At 40.4% G+C, this 19,270-nt stretch overlaps 2 protein-coding genes across 2 annotated transcripts; one reads left to right on the top strand and one right to left on the bottom strand.

Annotated features, from left to right (window-relative positions):
- The first annotated feature begins 911 nt into the window (after positions 1–911).
- rrbp1a (ribosome binding protein 1a) lies at positions 912–16,186 on the top strand. Its single transcript, XM_068327327.1, has 27 exons — positions 912–1,112; positions 3,703–5,119; positions 5,583–5,737; positions 5,893–6,015; positions 6,525–6,677; positions 6,810–6,928; positions 7,099–7,252; positions 8,111–8,249; positions 8,476–8,657; positions 8,754–8,788; positions 8,872–8,947; positions 9,077–9,114; positions 9,206–9,287; positions 9,392–9,426; positions 9,519–9,597; positions 9,674–9,763; positions 9,870–9,953; positions 10,037–10,126; positions 12,029–12,121; positions 12,232–12,282; positions 12,354–12,434; positions 12,868–12,951; positions 13,167–13,244; positions 13,865–13,948; positions 14,049–14,147; positions 15,188–15,331; positions 15,432–16,186. Exons 2-27 carry the CDS (start codon positions 3,721–3,723, stop codon positions 15,468–15,470), a joined length of 3,786 nt encoding a protein of 1,261 aa, XP_068183428.1. The 5' UTR covers positions 912–1,112; positions 3,703–3,720; the 3' UTR covers positions 15,471–16,186.
- Positions 16,187–16,890: 704 nt separating this feature from the next.
- cfl1l (cofilin 1 (non-muscle), like) lies at positions 16,891–19,172 on the bottom strand. The gene is made up of 4 exons (XM_068327329.1): positions 19,015–19,172; positions 17,745–18,028; positions 17,517–17,593; positions 16,891–17,433 (listed from the first exon to the last, which is right to left on the bottom strand). The coding sequence occupies exons 1-4, from the start codon at positions 19,015–19,017 to the stop codon at positions 17,195–17,197; spliced, it is 603 nt and encodes a 200-aa protein (XP_068183430.1). The 5' UTR covers positions 19,018–19,172; the 3' UTR covers positions 16,891–17,194.
- Positions 19,173–19,270: the final 98 nt, after the last annotated feature.

Raw genomic sequence — 19,270 nt, 5'->3', positions numbered from 1 at the left:
ACAACCATTGCAGATAGAAAGATGAAACAAAAAGCACATGAGTGAGATGGCCAGTGAGAGTAAGATCAAAGATCATAGATCAAAGCTAGTGTTTTGATTTATGAAAGTAGATCAGGGTAAAATTTTGAATTCAGGGGTGTCGCGGGATGTTGCAGTCTTTGACTGCCTTGGTTCTAGTTGGAAAGTCAATATGAGAAAGGTGGATAAAACTGCAGAATCGTCATCTTGTTTCAGGTGTGTTTCACAACAAAAAACAAGGCTGTGAAAGCCTGTTAAACCCCATGGCATCTTATCATCTATCATCTATCTTCCTGAGTGTACAAAAGTTGAAATTTGACCTTGACTCAGTTTTCTCAAGGTCAACGTCATCATCCCATTTCCATACCCTTTGCGGCCCGAGTAATGTGCTTTTTATTTCATCCTTCTGGCCTTCTCCCTCGTCTTTCTATCCTATCCGGTTCCTGAGTGTACAAAAGTTGAAATTTGGCGTTGACCTACGTTTCTCAAGGTCAAGGTCATCATCTCACTTTCATCCCCTTTTACCATCAGAGTATTGTGGTGGTTGTTTCGGTTGTGAAGATATTTGGTGGACACACTAATGAACGAACGGAAGGACGAACACTTGAACACTGACAATTACAATACATAACCACTTTGAAGCGGGATGTAACTAAAAAGACCGAAGAAGAGGTTTATTTCCTGACATTCTTCAGACCAAGTAGCTTACAGGCGTTACTGAAGCACTTTACTTGAATTAATGTCAAAAATGTTTGAGTCAGAGAGGAACGACTGGTTGAGCCTTTTTTTTGACGTAGAAAACTCGGAATCCCAGCATGCCCATTTCCGGGTTGAGTGAATTCTAACCAATCAGAACACTTCTGGGTTTATGGCAGCTATCTAGGGCACGGGGCCAGCACGTCCAGCCAGCTCGAAGTGCCACGACTTCACAGCAGAACACGGATTCTCTTGTGGAGTGAGGGGGACCACTGGAAGAGAGCTAGTTAGCTGGACAAATTGGTAGCTTTGTACAGAAGTCACTTCATCTGCAGACAGATTTTCGTCCTCTCTCCTTTTAATCTGAAGCAATCAGCCGTAGCTCCATCACCGGTGAGGTGAGTGTCGGTATCTTGATTTTTTTATTCATTTGACCACCGTTAGCTAGCTCAGAAAGCTACACCTTGAGCTAACTACCAGTGCAGAGACAGTAGCTAAAAGTTATGTAAAATAGTTTTAGATATTTTTCCTCTATAGATGTTAAATTTACGTTTCATTTACAGCGTAGAGAGCGCATTTCTGACGTGTAAAAAGACTCTTAATACTGTTGCTCAGGACAATAGCCAAGTTCATTGATTCGTAATGATAGCCATAGTATTAGTTTGCAAATGATGATTAAATGTACATTACATAGAAATAGTTAAATTGATGTACAGTCTCGGTTTTTATTAATGCATGTCTTATCGGATGTCGATGTAGAGCGTTCTGACTGGTCTCATTAATCTTCTAGGCCTTTTTCATATGTGGTCCTGAAATAAAAATGGTTTAAAAAGGTTTGATGTTGAGTAAACTATCTAGAAGTTAGTGGAAATCAATGAATTTGGGTAAAATGATTTTTTTTTTTTAGCACATTTAGTATTCGTCTTCAACATCTGCAACCAAAAGCAATGTGAAATAGTAATTTTAAAAAAATATCTCTGAAGGAAAGTAAGTAATATTTCCATAATGTATGTCCATGACTTAATAAAGTTATTAGAATTTAATTTAAGCCGACGACTGCCTCATGCAACAACGTCAGCTTTACGCTCAAGGAGTCCATGATTTGTACCTTACGAGGTCTTATATCACTTATCAGGAACGTAATCCAATAAAGACGCTCTGAAACATTTTTAAATGTAATTTACTTTGAGTAGATGTCATGACGTTTGGCATTACTTTGAAGGTTCGCCCCTTCCCCCTACAGCTATTTGATGTTGCGGCGATCAAGGACTCTGGACTGTTCGATTTTGCTGAAGTAATGTCGCTCGACAGTTTTTGTCTGCCATGTCACAACGCTGGTTCACTAAAGCCCAAACTGTTTCCTTGTTGCATTTTATGTAATTGAGAACGTGAGAAATGCACAATTCTTATTATTAACTAGAATAGAGGCCATAGTTCTGCAGGAATCAATCAGACTTCTTGGTTTATTGTGCATCATTGGCCATCCAGTCTCAGCCAACTTTCCTCCCTTGCAGACTAAATTTTTGGTTGGTGTTGGAGTGTCTTTAGTGCCTTAAGGGGAAAACCTTTTGCAAAGTCAGTTGCAATGCTGTTGTGCAGCAGCAAAAAAGAACTAGAAAACAGAAATCCAATGTGAAATTTTAGTTCTACATATATAGTGGCCTGAAAACGCATGCGTGTGCAGAAATACAGTATAATAACAGTGTCTGAATGCAATCTCCAATGCCTTCATTCATGCATGTATTTATGAAGTACCAGAACTGGAAATAGATTTAATCAAACTTTGTAATGAGAACTTGTAGTAATCAACAAAGCTCACAAAATTCATCTTTAGATATCAATGATTAATGGACCCTGTGTCAGCAAATTTTTAGAAGAAATAGTACGCAAAAAAATTCAGATGGTTAAAATTGCTATTGAGGAGTTTAATGCATGTGAATGAGGACAATCCAAACTGGGGGCGGGAAACCAAAGTCATGGAGGCAAAATGGGGTTAAAGATAAAAGCGGATAAAGTACACACTGTTACCAGCAAATACCAAAATCTTTAGCGGTTTACTGATAGACAGTGTTAATTTCCTTTTTTAGTAACAGAAAAAACCTTTTCTCAGAAGTATTTTCCCTTAATATGTGTGTGCTACAGGGGCCTGTACCCACTAATATGTATGCATGTGTTTGAACCACTAACTAGAGTGTGCATTCTTAATTTCCGTTTGGGGATCAAAATCAGTACCTGTACATAAAAAATAAAAAAAATTAGTACATGTATTGTAGAATAAAGCCAACTGGACTTGTGAGAAAAGCAAGAAAAGTTTGAAGACTTCAGAATGGCAGCCTTTCTTACAAGCCGAGTTGATGTGGGTTTTTTTTTTTTTGTGTTTTTTCTTTACACAAAGATCTACCATTACCACGATAACTGAGACTTTCCTGAGGCAGGGTTAAAAAAAATTTTTTTTTTAATTTGTAAAACGTCATTATAAGGAATTGTTGGCCGGGGTATTTCTTTGTCACGTGTTTGGGGGAAGGTGAGATTCCAGCTGCTATTTACTTTAGCTTTATTTGTTTTTAGTGGTTGTACTCATAAAACCCAGCGCTGGACTCAAAAATAAGCAGTCAGGATATGAGATTTAACTGAGAGTGACTTGAAATGTCCAGACACATGTTTAACCCAAGATGGAAGGCTTTATGGATCGTGGGTTCAGAGCAGCTGTTACTTATCACACAGTTTGTAGATTAGATTTGCTGGTTTGCATTACGTTGCCTGTCTAAAGGAGAACCTTTGTGAAGTCACAGTGACATCTGGAGGCTTTTGAGTGTAATAGCTGCAACCTTTCTCCATAAGGCATTCATTCTGTCACCAGATGCTGATGATATATGACCTTTTTCTCCCATTTGACAACTTTTTTGTGCCTTGTATTCCTACAAAAGTCTTACTAAAAGGTAGTCCCAATTGTTAAATGTGTTAATAAATTTCTCTCTCTCTTTTCAGGTAAACTGAAATTGAACCATGGATATCTATGATCCCCAGACCCTTGGGATAATGGTGTTTGGTGGATTCATGGTGATCTCTGCAGTTGGGATTGCTCTTGTTTCCACCTTCTCCATGAAGGAGACTTCTTACGAGGAGGCCCTGGCTAAACAACGTAGAGAGTTGGGTAAGACACAACCCATTCGCTCCGAGAAAAAGAAGAAGGACAAAGTGTCTGAGAAGAAGAACCGTGGAAAGAAGAAAGAAGAAAAGCCAAATGGAAAGATCCCAGAGCCTGAAGAAGTTCAACCAGAAGCTGAAGCTGACACAGTCAATGAACCCGCTACTGCCCCAGTAGTAGCTGCTGCCCCTACTTTACCACCACCCCCTGTCTCTGCTCCTGCTCCTGAGCCTGTCCCTGCCGTAGATGTTGCACCAACTCCTGCCCCAGCACCCAAAGAGACCCAGCCTAAAGCTGCTGCTGAACCAAGCCCTACCTTGACCGAGTCCTCACCAGTTCCATCGCCTAAAGACAAGAAAAAAAAGAAGGTGGCTAAGGTGGAGGCAGCCCCTACCCCGTCAGTTCCACTTCTTGTTGCCCCTGCGCCCCTGTCATCCTCAGAGCCTGCTTCTATTAAAGCAACCACTGCAGCCACCCCAGCCAAGTCTGCCCCCGCATCAAACAAGTCTGCCCCCGCATCAAACAAGTCTGCCCCCGCATCAAACAAGTCTGCCCCCGCATCAAACAAGTCTGCCCCCGCATCAAACAAGTCTGCCCCCGCATCAAACAAGTCTGCCCCCGCATCAGAAAAGTCTGCCCCCGCATCAAACAAGTCTGCCCCCGCATCAGAAAAGTCTGCCCCCGCATCAAATAAGTCTGCCCCCGCATCAGAAAAGTCTGCCCCCGCATCAGAAAAGTCTGCCCCCGCATCAAATAAGTCTGCCCCCGCATCAGAAAAGTCTGCCCCCGCATCAAATAAGTCTGCCCCCGCATCAGAAAAGTCTGCCCCCGCATCAGAAAAGTCTGCCCCCGCATCAAATAAGTCTGCCCCCGCATCAAATAAGTCTGCCCCCGCATCAGAAAAGTCTGCCCCCGCATCAAATAAGTCTGCCCCCGCATCAAATAAGTCTGCCCCCGCATCAAATAAGTCTGCCCCCGCATCAAATAAGTCTGCCCCCGCATCAAATAAGTCTGCCCCCGCATCAAATAAGTCTGCCCCCTCCTCAGCCAAATCTGCCCAAGTACCAGGAAAGCCTGTTGCAACACAAGCCAAGTCTTCATCAGTTCCACCAAAGACTGCCCCCGTGCTGGAGGCTGTCTCTAAAGGCGTCCTACTGATGGCAGCGCCCCCTGTAGGATCTCAGCAGGTTCTCGCTGTTGTAGGAAAATCACAGGAAGCCAAGAAGAAGGCATCAAAGAAAAAGTCTGAGCTGCCTGGTAATCAAATGTGTTTTATCAATACAAGGTGTTCTGTTTGATTTGAATGATCTCATTTGATCACATTGAAGTGGTTCATAATTAATACACTTGTTCCAAAATGTTGAAATCAACACAGGAGCTACGACAGCCATAGTGCTGGTGATGGGTGAACACGTTAACTCATGTCTGTAGGGACGAGTTGTGCACAGCACCACTGACAGTGTAATGTGGTAATACTCTGATGAACTTCTGTCTGCGTGTCCGTGGAAAGCAGTGCCAGTAAAGGTCGTGCGTTTTGCCTGGCGCTCCTTTCTGGAGGGCAGGGAGTCTGCCAGCTTGTCCAAACATCACTGCCCTGTTTTGTTTTCTGACAAAGACTTGCAGTGCCCTGACAATGAGTAGCGAGGGTTGTGTGTTGTTTCTACCTGGTGCCGTATGTCTTCTTTTTTCTAATAATGTTTTTTTGTTTGCTTTTTTTTAGTGGCGGTGGTGGATTCTCCTGATGCTCCACTGTATCTACCGTACAAAGCTCTGTTGTCCACCATCAATAGCATGGTGTTCAGTGAGGGAGAGGTTCACAAACTTATTGAGATCCTGTCTGAAAAAGCCGGCATCGTTCAGGACACCTGGCACAAGGTATGGGAAAGTGCAGCCAGTGGTGAAGAAAGGCACTTGTTTGATTAGTGTGGAGTGTTCTGGTACTGGATAAATGCATGCATGAATGAAGGCATTGGAGACTGCAGTGAGACACTGTTATCATGCTGTATTTCTGCACACGCATACATTTTCAGGCCACTCAGAAAGGAGACCCAGTGGCGACACTGAAGAAACAACTGGAGGAGAAGGAGAAGCAGCTGACGGCAGAACAAGAGGAGGCTTCAGTAGCGAAGAACCGTGTCAGAGAACTCACTAAGGTTAGATGTTCAAGTGTCTCGGGTCAATGTAGAAGCAGATCATGCAAAATTCCTCCCACAAAGTGACCGTGGCAGCTCGGAAAATCTGTAATACTCATCACAGAGGCAAGCAAAGTCATTGGATGGGTAGTATTTGCTGTTCTTTGGTCCGTTCTGCTGTAAACAATACAAAAGTTTGGTCTTAGGGTAAAGTCTTGTTGTGACTGCAATTAAATTAAATTCTTCATTGAGCAAGAACATATTGTGAGATTTGGATTTTAAAGTTCTATATCCACAGAGAAAATAAAATGAAGTTACCCCGACACCCAAGCCCCACCCATTGAGGAGCATCCAGTGTTAGGGAAATCTTGTCATTCATTTTCTGTATATATATATATATATATATACATTTTAAAATGTTCCTTTGGTGGATGATGGACATCTTCACTATATTTGATAACAATAGTTGAAGAACAGTTCCAGTCTTTTCTCAAACACATTGCAATGAATCTGCACCTGCTCTCTAACAGGAGCTGTCTGCTGAGAGGTCTAAGGTGACCAGTGTGGAGACGAGGCTGAGTTCACAGCTGAGTAAAAGGGAGCAGGAAATGATTGCTCTTCAAGCCCGCATGCAGGCCAGTTACCAGGACCATGTAGCCCAGACCCAAACCCTCAATGCAAAGGTCAGTCCTCATGTACATCAGATGAGTACAATTTTTCCTTCTTGGTGATCAGACTGTAAATTAGATTTGTTACTGATAAACTCCAAGATGAAACAAACTAAAATACTGTATATACTTAAAATATTTTTACAGATCCTTAACCTCCAGGACCAGCTGGAAAAAGGCCCCAGTGCCCAGCTGGCCCGTCTACAGCAGGAGAATTCCATTCTTCGTGATGCCCTCAACCAAGCAACTAGTCAGGCTGAGAGCAAGTGAGTGTTGTCCCCTAACTGTAAGTTATCTGTAATGATCCATAGTGATATACCTCTTTAGTGAAAGATTATTTTGTGTACTGTGCACATTTTCTAAGCAAACCTGATCATCAGTTCATAGCGTAGTGAAGATATGACTCTTTCTTCAGTACTTCAATTTTTGTCCTCAGACAAAATGCTGAGCTGGCCAAGCTGCGTCAGGAATGCACCAAGTTAACCAAGGAGCTTGGAGAAAAGACAGAAAGTCTGCTGGCTGATGAGCACATCAGGAAAGGGCTGGAGGTCAAGCTCTCCACCACTGAGAAGCAGCTCTCCCAGTTGCAGGTCAGTCAGGACTGCTGGGAAAGACATAATTCCTTTAAAATGAACGAGAGTGGACTTGACTATATCTTTTTATATAGTCGGTTAATGCTGTTTTATTTTTTATGCAGCTGACTCCTCCTTCCGATATGGAATCCACAGCATTTCACTCACGCATTTCACAGCGTCTAATATTTTGGGAAGTTGAATTACCTTGTAATCATAGCGCTCAGGGCTGGGCTGGAATGCAGACATGGAAAAATAGGCCTGCAGGGAAAATGTTTCTTGACATCAGCTGGAATGCCAGCATGTTCGAGCGTCTCTGCTTTCCAACTCTCCATTTAAGAGCAGAAAGAATCCACTTTTTAACACTTAAATTTTCAAATGCTACCATCCTACATTATATGTCAATGTTCTGACCACAGATCTCAACTGTTAATGTTGATGTGGAGCAAAGGAGTCCTCATTTGGTGACATAAAAAGTTATGTTATGCAATGGTTCTGTCCATCAGTCAACATGGTGGAAATGCCGATGACGCAATATCAACTAGATATGGGCTTGTTGGCCTGTTGCGAAATGTAAAGGTAGTTAGGGAGGGTTAAATTAAACGTTAAACGTTTAAATTACCGTAAATAATAAAATCGTCGCTATATCACACAATTTTGTTTTTCACGGGGGGTCCTGGAGCGCATTAACCACAAGTAATGAGGGATTACTGTATTTGATTGGTTCAGGATTAACTAGGATACGTAATTCCATTCGATCTTTGAAGGATATTTTAAAGATAATTGACAGTTATGGGATTTACTGTATAGTTATTATTTTCAAGCAGTGCTGCCCCCTACTGTTTAAAATGAGCTGTTGCTGGTTGTGATTGACAGGCCAGCCATTCACAGAGTGAACAGGCGTTACAGCGGAAACTGGAGGAGGTGTGTGAGGAGCTCAGAACAACACAGAGCAGAAACACCAGCCTGCAGGCCTCTTTGGACAAGACCCAGGTGGACAGCAACACGCTGTCAGGTCAGAGGATGGGGGGAGGGGGGGTCTCCCTCTCTCTTTGGATTTTGTGTCAACGTGACTATCTTGTAATATCGACTTTATGAATAAACGTGATTTTAAAAATCAAATCAATCTCCCTCTCCCTGTTTCTCTCTCTGTCTCATCACGATTGTTCTTTTACCACAGAATACGAAACATGGAATGCATTGTGAGTGTTGCGTTTTGATCGTGCCTTTTGTACCTGTAGAGTCCCAGTTGTGTATCGGGAGATTGGAAGCTGATATTCGGGAGCGCTCTGCTCAGGTGGATGCCCTGACTGTTCAGTTGGAGGAAACAAAAGCTGAGAAAAGCCACCTTGTCCAGCAGGTGGCCTCCTTCAGCTCACTGCTTGAGGAAAGCCAGACCAAAAAGGAGGAGGACAACAATCAGGTAGAACAAACATTTTCAGTTTGAACAAGTTTGAAGTAGCTAGAAAGTTCACTGCAGGTAATAACCCCCTCAAGATGTTTCTGTCTGAATCATCAGGTGAATGCTGCGGAATTGGAGCAGTTAAAGCACAGGTAGCTGTTTGAATATCCCTTCTGTACAAACTTCTTTAAATACAAAGCTATTGTTTGATTGAAATGCCATTCCACCTCTGTAGCCTTCAAGAGAGAAATGACCAGCTTAGCACACTTCATGACGAACTGAAGCAACTTCAGATGAAGCAAGAAGCTGCTGTAAGTTCTGGAGATGTTTGTTCTTTTTTTTTCTTTTTCTCATCATACACTTCTTGATTGTTAAGGAGCGTTATTATCACACACATGTGGACCGCTGCATTGCTAATCACAAATAATCTCTTCCGACAGGAGAAAACTATTGTTGAGCTGGAGCAAAGAAACAAGAGGTATCATGCTTTTTACTTTCCGTTTGACTTCAATAGTCTCCATAATCTTGATTGTTACTCATACTTAATTCACACTTTGTTACCCTCTTAGTGAAGACACCGGCCTCATTCAGTCACTTCAGGATGAAGTAAAAAGCATGAAAGAAGAAATGGTGCAACTCAACAACACACCAGTAAGGGCACATCGAATTGTGTTGCTTGAGTCAACCATAAACGCCTCCCTGGTAAACGAAGCATTATCTCACTCACTCAATGCATGTCCACTGTGTTTCAACAGTCGGATGATTCCGAGCTCAAACTACTACAGAACAGGTAAATGAGCATCAGACCATGAAAAAGATCAGCCCTGTGTCTTTTTACATCCGTTTTAGAAATCCATTTGTCTGTTTTGGTTCTTTGGCTAGTCTGACTGAGAAGGATTCCCTTGTCGCATCACTACAAGAGGAACTGAGAGAAGTGAAAGAAAGAAAGGCCATTGATGAAGTAAGGCTCTTTATACGCGAGACACCTGTCATTTGACACTGCTTTACTCAATCAATACCATTCAATGTGCCTGCAGAACATTATGGCAGCGCTGACGTCCTTTCAAACTGAAACCAAAGAAAGTCTCCAGTCTCTGTTTCCTCACATACCGATGGAGACAGAGCAGGTAAGACAAGGGGATTTCTCATGATTCACTGGCCTACCTCCTGGTACGTATTCTGTACTGTTGATGCATACATGAATGGTTTTCTTCTGCTTTTCTCTTCACTCAGTCCCAGTGGTTACAAGTATTTATGCAGAAGGCTCAGGAAACTGTCAACCAGCAGGACCAGGTGTCTCAGTCAAGCACATCGCATGTGAGCCACACATTTATTAAGTTTAACGTGCTGGCTTGAAATGACCCAGCAGAAGAGTTCTGAATGGGTTTCCCTTGTTTCAGGAATTGCTTCAAAAGCTGAAGGAGACTGAGGAGAGCTATGGCTCATTGCAGACTGAATGTGAACAATACAGGACTGTTTTGGCTGAAACGGTGAGTTACTGAATTTCCCCCCAAAGAGGTTTCAGTTACAAATGAAAGTCACCAGCAGCGAAATTAAAGAAAGAAAAAATTAAGAGTAAAGAATGGAGTTGAGCTCTTCTCTGAATGTGTTCACCTTATCAAAGAAGCATTGAACAGAGAGAGCATAAACTTAGATTCAATGTTTTTTTTAAACACCCAGTCAGTTATCTTCTCATCCCAGGCTTGCTAATCTAATGCTGGCAGCTGGTGCAGGATAAATCAGCTAGGCGGTCTTGGTTTAACTGCTCATTAATGCTCTGTTGTGAAGGAAATGCCAGTGGGAGAGAGTTTGTTTGATTTCTGATTAAATAAAAAGTGTTGTGTTTCTGGTGAGCAGCTTGGAATCCTTTGACTTACAGCTGGATCATACATTATGTTTTATTTTCTGCCTCGTGGAACCCTGGCCTTAAAATAGAGCATGTAACAGCTATTAATTTCTTGTTACATCATCAACATGCAACAGATTAAAAATTATTCATTCAAAAGGAGAAGCCTACATATCACTATAAGTACGAAGGTCAGTCTGCCTAGAAGAGGCTCATGGAGAAAGTCTCTCCACTCGCCAAGTCCATGCTGCTTCAGAGTTTTGGCTGCAGTTCACCTGCAGCTATTGGTCAGTAGTGTTAGTACTGTAGTTTGTGTTTTTAATGGTTATCCACAGTTAGATAAATTCAGTTTGAAAAACACAATGACACAAGTTACACAACACAATTTACTCAATCGTAATTCAAAATACTTAAATGAAAAAAGTAATACTAAATAAATAAAGTAAGGTGGTTCAATTCAACCTGCCTCCTGGTCCATTAAAAACTCCTAACATTTAAATTATAACAAAAGACAAAGAAGCCAAACGGATCACAAATACAGTGGAACATGTTTGTTCTGCTGCCTGTGCTGCCACCTGCCCGTTAACCTGAACAGTAGTACCTTGCATTACTAAATAAATCTTTCATTCATTTCTGCTAACGATAGCAACTCCGTGGTGATATTACAAACAATATCAAAAACTAATTTCGTATTATCCACATGAGCAAATCACTGTGATTTGTCTCTGTTAGCTTATGAAGACCACCTTCCAGTGAGATGTGAAACACACTCGGCTTCTTTCAAGCTCAATATCACTCGGGCTTTTGTCTTGGCATAGTGTTATATGTGTGATTTTAAAAAATGTCAGTTTGTTGCTCCAAGCCCCACATCATCAAGCACAAAACAGTCTCATGACTTCTGCTAAGTATTTCTTTAGCTCTTAAATCATTTTAGAGAAGTCTGGCCCAAATGCTGCTTTCAGAGTCCCTCCCCTTCCTCAGTCGGCTGATCAAATGTTTTCTGGGCAGTTATGTGCCAAGTTGCTCCTCCTGTTTTGATTTCCAGTATTGCAGCTGACCAATGCCCTTCACTATATGCCAATACAGTATTTCCTCTTTGCTGTTATCATTTTTGAAACAAGAAAAAGGACAGCGCTGTCACACATCAGCTTTTAAGAAGCTCAGCTCTCAAGTCAATGCAGCATCCCCACTCTCTAGTTCTTTCATTTTGCTTCCTTGTTCTGGTTTCCTGACTTGTACATTTGGTTCTTCTGCTTTTCGGAAAAGAAAAACAAAACATCAAGACAGAGATGGTAGAATGCAATCATACACAGTGGCTTTAGATTTGGCTAGTACCACAGCTGTATTAACATTTTAAAAAAGGGATCACACAAAATTTGACATATCAAATAATATTGCAATAAATCTTTCAGTTATGTTACTCGTTCTGATCATGCTCACTTTCAAGGGTTGTAACCCCCATTGTGACGCAGTGAAAAACAAACACTTTTTTAATGTATATAAATATGGGTTACATCTATGGGATTAATCCTGCTTCCCCTTTTAGGAAAGAATGTTGAAACATCTGCAGCAGAGTGTGGAAGAAGAAGAGCTGGTGTGGAAGTCCAAGTTGTCTAATGCAGATGAACAGCTGAGAGGGGTAAGATATAATATGAAGTCACTGTAGGGATATTTTATATTAAAAAATGTGTGTGTGGCACATTTCTTATTTTTGAAAAACTCAGAATATACCCCTCAACATATTTCCAGGCTTTGGAGAAGATCACCAAACTGGAGGCAGAAAATAAAAATATTGAACAGGTGGGTTTTTTCCACATTGAATACAAATATTCTACAATATGAAACTATATTTATCATGGTTCTTTTCGCAGCTGAAGGAGCAGATGATGCTTCTGGAATCCCAGTTTGAGAAGCAGTCAGAGTCCCAGGATGCGTCAGAGGAGATGAAGGAGGTATATAAGCTGGTCAAATTTACAGATCATTGGAACTAGCTCAATTAAAATGTTTAGTTGTATGTGTTGTTCTCTTTTAGGAAGATACGGAAAAGAACATCTGTACTTTTTGCATTTGATAGAAACATATTTTATATATGTTGGCAAATTCAACTCTTGTGTGTTTTTATATATATATATATATATATATATATATATATATATATATATATATATATATATATATAACATTCCAAATGATTAGTCTGTTTTGCAATTGCTTGAGTTACACTCTTGACCCTTTGACAACCCGTTAAGGTAAATATCCAGATTTGTTCTTAATTTCTGCTTGTTTAAAGATTGAATAAAAAAATTGAGCATAGAAATAGTTGGTCAGTGAATCTTTAATGTCCTGTATCTGTATCTGGTCCTTTTCTATGTGCTCTGGTTTCAGCTGAAGCACCAGCTGTCAGAATGCCAAAGCCACCTGCTTTTGGCCCAGAAGGAGGCACAGGCACACAGGGAGGAGCTTGCACAGGTGACTTCACCAACCTAACCGGTTTTCCCATCCTGGAGACAATATTAATATGTTCACATTACAAATACAACAAAGGTTTTGTTGATACGTCACATATCAAGGAAAGTCAATGCCCCATAACAAGACAACCACCGTGGTTAAAGCGTCAGTGTAGTGTGACACAAAAGGATTCATCAAAGGTGGGGTTAGTGCTTACTGGTGACTTCCTGTTTCAGGTCAGGGAGCAGCTTGGCAAGGTGACGATGCAGGTTCAACAAGAACAGAATGGCCCATCTGAAGCCAAACCGAGTCAGGTCAGGGTGCAAAGGTCACAGGGCACCCTTAACTGTCTGTCAGAGATAACTGGACAGTGAATGTCACACTTCTCCTGAGATCATTTCTTCTTCTGTTTTTAACTCGCCTCTTTTGTGAGCTTTGGTCCACTTTTACTAGAACATTTAATAGTCTAAAAAAAGTTATGGACTTGTTTTCTTCTATTACAACAAAGATCAAGGATGTGGCAAGAGCTCTCGGACTCTGGATCAGATTGCTCAGATAAAGAAGTGCAGTATTTCCTGTCTGTCCAGTCCTCCTCTGATGCAGTGGCTGTTTATGCTAACCAGTGTTTGCACTTAATGAGTGGATGAGCCTCTAACCACTGCTTTCACCCTTTTTCAGCATGCTCACCTCTCTTCCTTTGGTTTCAGATGCATTGTAATTCCCAAGATTTAACGGTGTAGTGTTTGGTTCTATTCTTCCGCCTGAAAAATTCAGAGAAAACTAACTCGGCAGACAGGTTGAGCAGCTTTTGTGCATATGGGGGTGTAGTACTGCTGCTTTGGCACAAGAATGTTTGCATGGACACCTTTGTTTTCTTTTTGTCTTCGTACATATTTATTTTGTGTGTCTTTTGTTTTTACCTCCATGCCTTCAGGTGCAGAAGGAGATGAGTCAGACGGCTGAGGAGATGCACATGGAGGTAGCTCAGAGGAAACAGCTGTCAGAAGAGTTTGAACAGGTAAAGGTCACCATTGCTTTACATTACAGTTATTATTTAATTTAATTTTTTTAATTTGTTTGTTGAATGATGGTAAGCATACTTGTATGTGGACTCACAGGCCCAGAGGACTATAACAGACCTTCAGGCACAGCTTGATCTTCTGAAGGATTCTTCTGAGTCACCACAAGCTGACACTGAAGATGTTGTACAGCTCAAGGTGGGATAAAAACACACATTCACGAGCTCAGTGTTTTACTGTGATTCGTGATTTGATTTATCATCGGCCCTGAATTATCATCAGCCTCTCACTGTAGAGTATACTGGTGAAAGTCACTGGTGGTCCTGATCCCAGTAGGAAGGAGACGTGCTGCATTTAAAATACATGATGTAGTACATTGAAAGGAGGGCTTGTGTTTTATTTTGTATTGAAAGATTTCATTGTAAAATATACATTATTAAATTAAAAGTACGTACAGACGAAATATTTATCCATGAATTCAGTCTTTTCAACCTAACAGTTTATTGCATGTTGATTCATCACATCGTTGTTCTTCATCACAGCTCATTATATGCTCTATTTTCTGATGCTGTTTGCTGTCGTTTACTCAGTAGAATGGCTTTCAGACAAAGAGTACAAAGTTTCCTCAAGGGGGTCCTCCGCACTGGGAGCAGTGTTCAGTCTGCTGATGGGGTTGCTGTCCTTGGGGCCCTTCGACTCGGCCGGGGGGGGGTGGTGTTCCTTCTGTGTAGGGATCCACCCGTCCGTCGGAGTTGGAGGGCTTGGGTGCTGGGTCCCCTGATGGCACGGTCTCCGGCTCTTCTCAGTGTGGACGGCTCCATTTACTTTGTCATCAGCACCAAGCCGTGTGTGTGTGTGTGTGTGTCTAGCATGGATAGTAGGAGGGAGGGGCTTTTTTTATAATCGGTTTTTCTTTCTTTTATTGTGTTTTTTGTTTTAAGTTCTGTGAAGTACTTTGCGTTGCATGTTCTTACGTAAAAAAGTGCTTTATAAAGTTTTGAATAATTGAAAAATACCTTTCAATGAACTTTTATTGTCAGTAATCATCATTCTCAGCTGAATTTCAAAATGTGAAATTTTAAAAAGCAACTGAATGACTTTACAATTTTATGGCTGCAAGATGTAGTTTTTATTTGCGTCATATCTTATTTTAGTACCTTCGAAGTTGACAATGTGACATTGAAGTCTCATTTTGGCTTGGTGATTTGAAAGAACGTTTTCTGCTGTGCCCGTAACAGGAGCGCCTGGAGAAGGAGAAGAAGTTGTCCAAAGATCTCGGCCACGCAGCGACCAAGCTGCAGCAGCTTCTCAAAGCTACTCAGGAGCAGCTGACCAAAGAGAGAGAGGTGGTGAGAACACTACAGGAGCACCTGGAAGGCAAGGTGAGATGGTGTCTGTGTGTGTGTGTGTGTATATATATATATAATATACAGTATAAGTGGGATTATAAAGAACTAACCTGAATTCCGTTTTGTTTTCAAGGGAGAATATGTGGAGCTGAAGGAAGGAACGTCTGTCTGAGATTTTCACAACGGACACTACGAAAACTGCCAAAATGCCTTATGAATACCATAGTAATGCATTCCAAAAATGTTTATTTCCTATAGTTGATTGCATTTTTTGCAAATGTAGGACTCAAATGTTTGATATTGTGAACATTTCAAAGTACGATTCAAGGTGAGAATCCTGCTACATTCTTTATTGAAAGCCACATTCCATCAACAATTCTGGCTATGTCAGAAATTACTTATCCCCCTGCCTCATATTTTAAACATGTCCCCATAGTTCAGTGTTAAAAAGGGAAACTGATTGTACGTCAAATGTACATCAACCTGTGCAATTACTTTGTATGTCTTTTCTATGTGGTTGAATAATAGGAGCATTCTGTGGTCCGATGTTTCATTGCCTAGCTGGATACCAATAACACAATGAATTTGTAGGAATAAACTACAGTGTAGCTCTGTACTGTGTGTGTGGGCATGATGAATGCAAGGATATCAGAGTAAAATGTGGTTTTAGCTTGACAGATGTGATGAGAATCAAATTAATATTTGATAGTAGAGAGTTGTTGCTGTTCTGCTTGCTGGAGAAGAGTTTCTCACAGGAAGTATGAGTGCATCAACATCCTGAGTGTGTTGCACACCAGAATGGCGGTTGATCATTTCTCATTACACACTGTATAGTAGCTCCAGTATCCGAGTGATCCTCCAAAAAGAGCAATAAAAGCTTACTGAGAATGTTTTCTTTAAACTTGTACACATAGGCTTAATGTTATGTCTTTCAGACACAAAGAAGTAACTGATTTGCAACCGTTTATACGTAGTTGTTCAGGTGTGATCGTTCACGGTCTGTCAACACACCCACACAGCTACCTTTTTAAACGTTATTTTTTTAAACCACTCTTACATGCTGACCAAATTGCTTCATGCGCTAAGATTAAATATTGAAAAAGAATTCTTGAATTACTTCAGTTTGAGAAGGATTTTTAAAAATAGCTTTCAGTGCCTTTTTTTTAAGAACCCTGGTTTTGACCTTTTAGTCAATTCCACAGGTTATGAAATGGCACACTCGGGGTTATGGAAAACAGACAATTAAAAAGCAATGTTAAACTATCTGAAAAATAAATCATGGGATGGGATAGGTGGACAAACACAAAACTTTGTATCTACAGATTGGGAAAAAAAGTGTCTTAATGAAGCAGATGACAATTTTTCACTGATTTTAATTCAAATCGATCAGTTCTGTGAATCTAAACCAGTTAAACTTTTCTTGGGGGGGTGGGGGGTAGTGAGGTATACCTTATTTTTATCGAACATTATCTAAACTTAATTTTGCAACATATTTGAACAACTTTAACATGTTTGATTGCTTTGCCAAATCAGTGATCAACCAAAACTCAGACTTGCACAATTAGTTGCATCAATTTTTTTCAATACAAGACTAGTTTGTCAAAGTTCCTTTATTCTTTATGGATTTCAAACAAATTATAACCATATTTCAGTGAAACATTTTCAAATGTACAGGCCCAGACATTCTGGCCTAATTCTGATTAGAATATTTTACAGTATATAATTGTACACAGAGCATGTCATTAGTAACTAATCCATAAAAAGAAAATATGTCTGTTGCAGGCTACATTTCAAGCAACATTTATTCAGATAAACATTGAGACAAATATACAAGGGAAATAATTGCTACCCTCTCTAATGTATTTCTCAAAAAAGATGCATTGTATACATTGTCATTTAGGACTTCACACCATATCCTTTTGCTTGGTCCTGCCTTTTGTCACCTGACTTCTCACATCCCTTTCCATGTTCATGGTCACTCCCATGTTCCTCTTCATCGTCATCACTATCACTGTCAGAGCGGTCGCAATCTCTGCCCTCCAGACTGAGTAATTTTTCTCCCTTTCCAAGTTTGGTTAAAAACTCTTTCCGGCTACAATCTGAAAAATCAGTCAGCTCCAGATCAAGCTTGATACCTGTTGAAAACAATTTAAAAATCAGAAAATACTGAATATGAACTATTAATATCAAAAGTACTTAAAAAGTGGCAGAAAGTTACCATTCAGGGCCTTCTTCAGTGCAGGTTTAGAGGAAGAATATATCATTTTTGATTTGATGGTTGCATTTTCGTGACACCTTAAGTAAAGAAGTTATCCAAAAGTTACGCAGTGCAAGGACTGTATACAAATACACTCATGAAAATGTGTTCTGAAAATGGATGGGCCATTTAACTTGTGAGAATTTCTACTTAAACCATATTGCTATTTGTCACAATTCAAGCACCTACCAAGTCAAGAGGATCAGATCTTCATGGTCACTTGTTTCCACAGTCCGATAGTGGCAGTCATACAGGATATAGCAGCAATCTTTTTCGCGGAGATGTTTCCGCACAATCGTATATACATCCTTGCCTGCGCATTGTTTGTTCGTCATGGTCTCCGTCACATCAATGTTTTTGCCACAAACACGAAAAACCACTAGTCTCAAACGATCGCTCTGATCGCCACCTTGCTTCACTTTTTTCATGCGATCAAAGATATTTTTCACTTCGTCGCACACTTCCACTCCAGACTGTTTAGAGAAAACAAAATATAACGTCATTATTCAGTATTAAAAGAAACCCTAAAGATGATTAAATCCAGTCTTCAAACTGCATTTTTTAAAATTTTAGTAAATGCACTCTACAATATTCTACAAACCAAGACCTCGGGTGTTTATGTTGGTGAGGTAAATTCACCACCTGTTTAAGTTAACTGGTTTTTGAACATAAAATTTATATTATTTGCACGAGATTTAATTTTGATATAAGGGTCTTAAAGTGTTGACGATGAAATTACATTTTCTAAAAAAGCATCACGGCAGCCCTTGGAAAGGATTACTTTCACTACAATTTCTCAAGAGATTTAAGCAAGGGAAGCAGAAGGACAAATGTACGTTTTTTTGTAAAATGAGAAAATGGTTAAAAGGCTGTCACAACAAAAATGTGGGAACTTTCAGATTATAACTTGGTGGTTTGGAGCGAATCGCTCATACTTAATTTATTTGAAAAAAATATGGCAGAAAGCAGAAGTGATTTTTTTTTTTTTGGGGGGGTGTTCTTGAAGTTGCACATTGGATAGAAGTGTTAACATACTTTAAGTAATTAAACATGGTTGCAGGTTTCTAGCAGCAACACAGAGATGGTGTATCCTTTCCTTGAATTATCAAGGCGTCAGCTCTGTTGCATTCCAGTCATTATGGAACAAGTTAGTGCAAGAAACATCGCCCCAGGGGATTCTCTGAGAACAAGTTGGAAGACCAAATGAAGCTCCCTCCATTTTGGAAATAAACCACACCTAAACTCTGAACTCACTTTACTCAGTACGTAAACCATTTCCTCAAAGTAACAACCAGTATAAACTTGACACTCCAAATCTGATGACAACCAGGATTCACTGGCTTTTAGGTACGCTGTTAAAATAAATTTCACATCTTGCAGTGCACACAAGTCACCAAGAAGTTGTTAACCGAAGCCCAAATCAACCCAATCAATAAAAAAAAATAAAAAAATTACTCACCATTTTGCTTTTAATGTGTGACAGAAACAGCAGGAGAAAAATGGCAGCAACATGAAAAGCTGAGGGGTTATAAGGAAGGAGAACAGGTTGAGTCACAGAAGTAGCCGGAGCAAGACCCACCCATCTCCTCCTCCTCCTCCTCTTTATCCTGGGTGTGACAGAGTTTCAGCTACAACCTCAGTATTTACATCTAATCACATTACATTGTAATCAGAAATTGCAATGGCTATCGACTACGTGCTTCTTTGAATGGCAC

This window comes from Antennarius striatus, chromosome 11, assembly GCF_040054535.1.
Source record: "Antennarius striatus isolate MH-2024 chromosome 11, ASM4005453v1, whole genome shotgun sequence".
NCBI classification, from domain to species: Eukaryota; Metazoa; Chordata; class Actinopteri; order Lophiiformes; family Antennariidae; genus Antennarius; species Antennarius striatus.
The sequence above is the reverse complement of the archived record's forward strand: the minus strand, read 5'-3'. Positions and strand labels throughout refer to the sequence as shown.

Bases quoted from the DNA above. Each gene is read 5' to 3' on its own strand.
- cfl1l (XM_068327329.1), bottom strand. The intron at 17,594-17,744 runs GTAGGTGCTTGA...TCTTTACTTAAG, and splicing joins GATCTGATCCTCTTGACTTG to GTGTCACGAAAATGCAACCA. The intron at 17,434-17,516 runs GTAACTTTCTGC...TGTTTTCAACAG, and splicing joins ACTGAAGAAGGCCCTGAATG to GTATCAAGCTTGATCTGGAG.
- rrbp1a (XM_068327327.1), top strand. From the start codon at position 3,721: ATGGATATCTATGATCCCCAGACCCTTGGGATAATGGTGTTTGGTGGA. The intron at 9,954-10,036 runs GTGAGCCACACA...CCCTTGTTTCAG, and splicing joins CTCAGTCAAGCACATCGCAT to GAATTGCTTCAAAAGCTGAA. The intron at 12,122-12,231 runs GTAAGATATAAT...ACATATTTCCAG, and splicing joins CAGATGAACAGCTGAGAGGG to GCTTTGGAGAAGATCACCAA.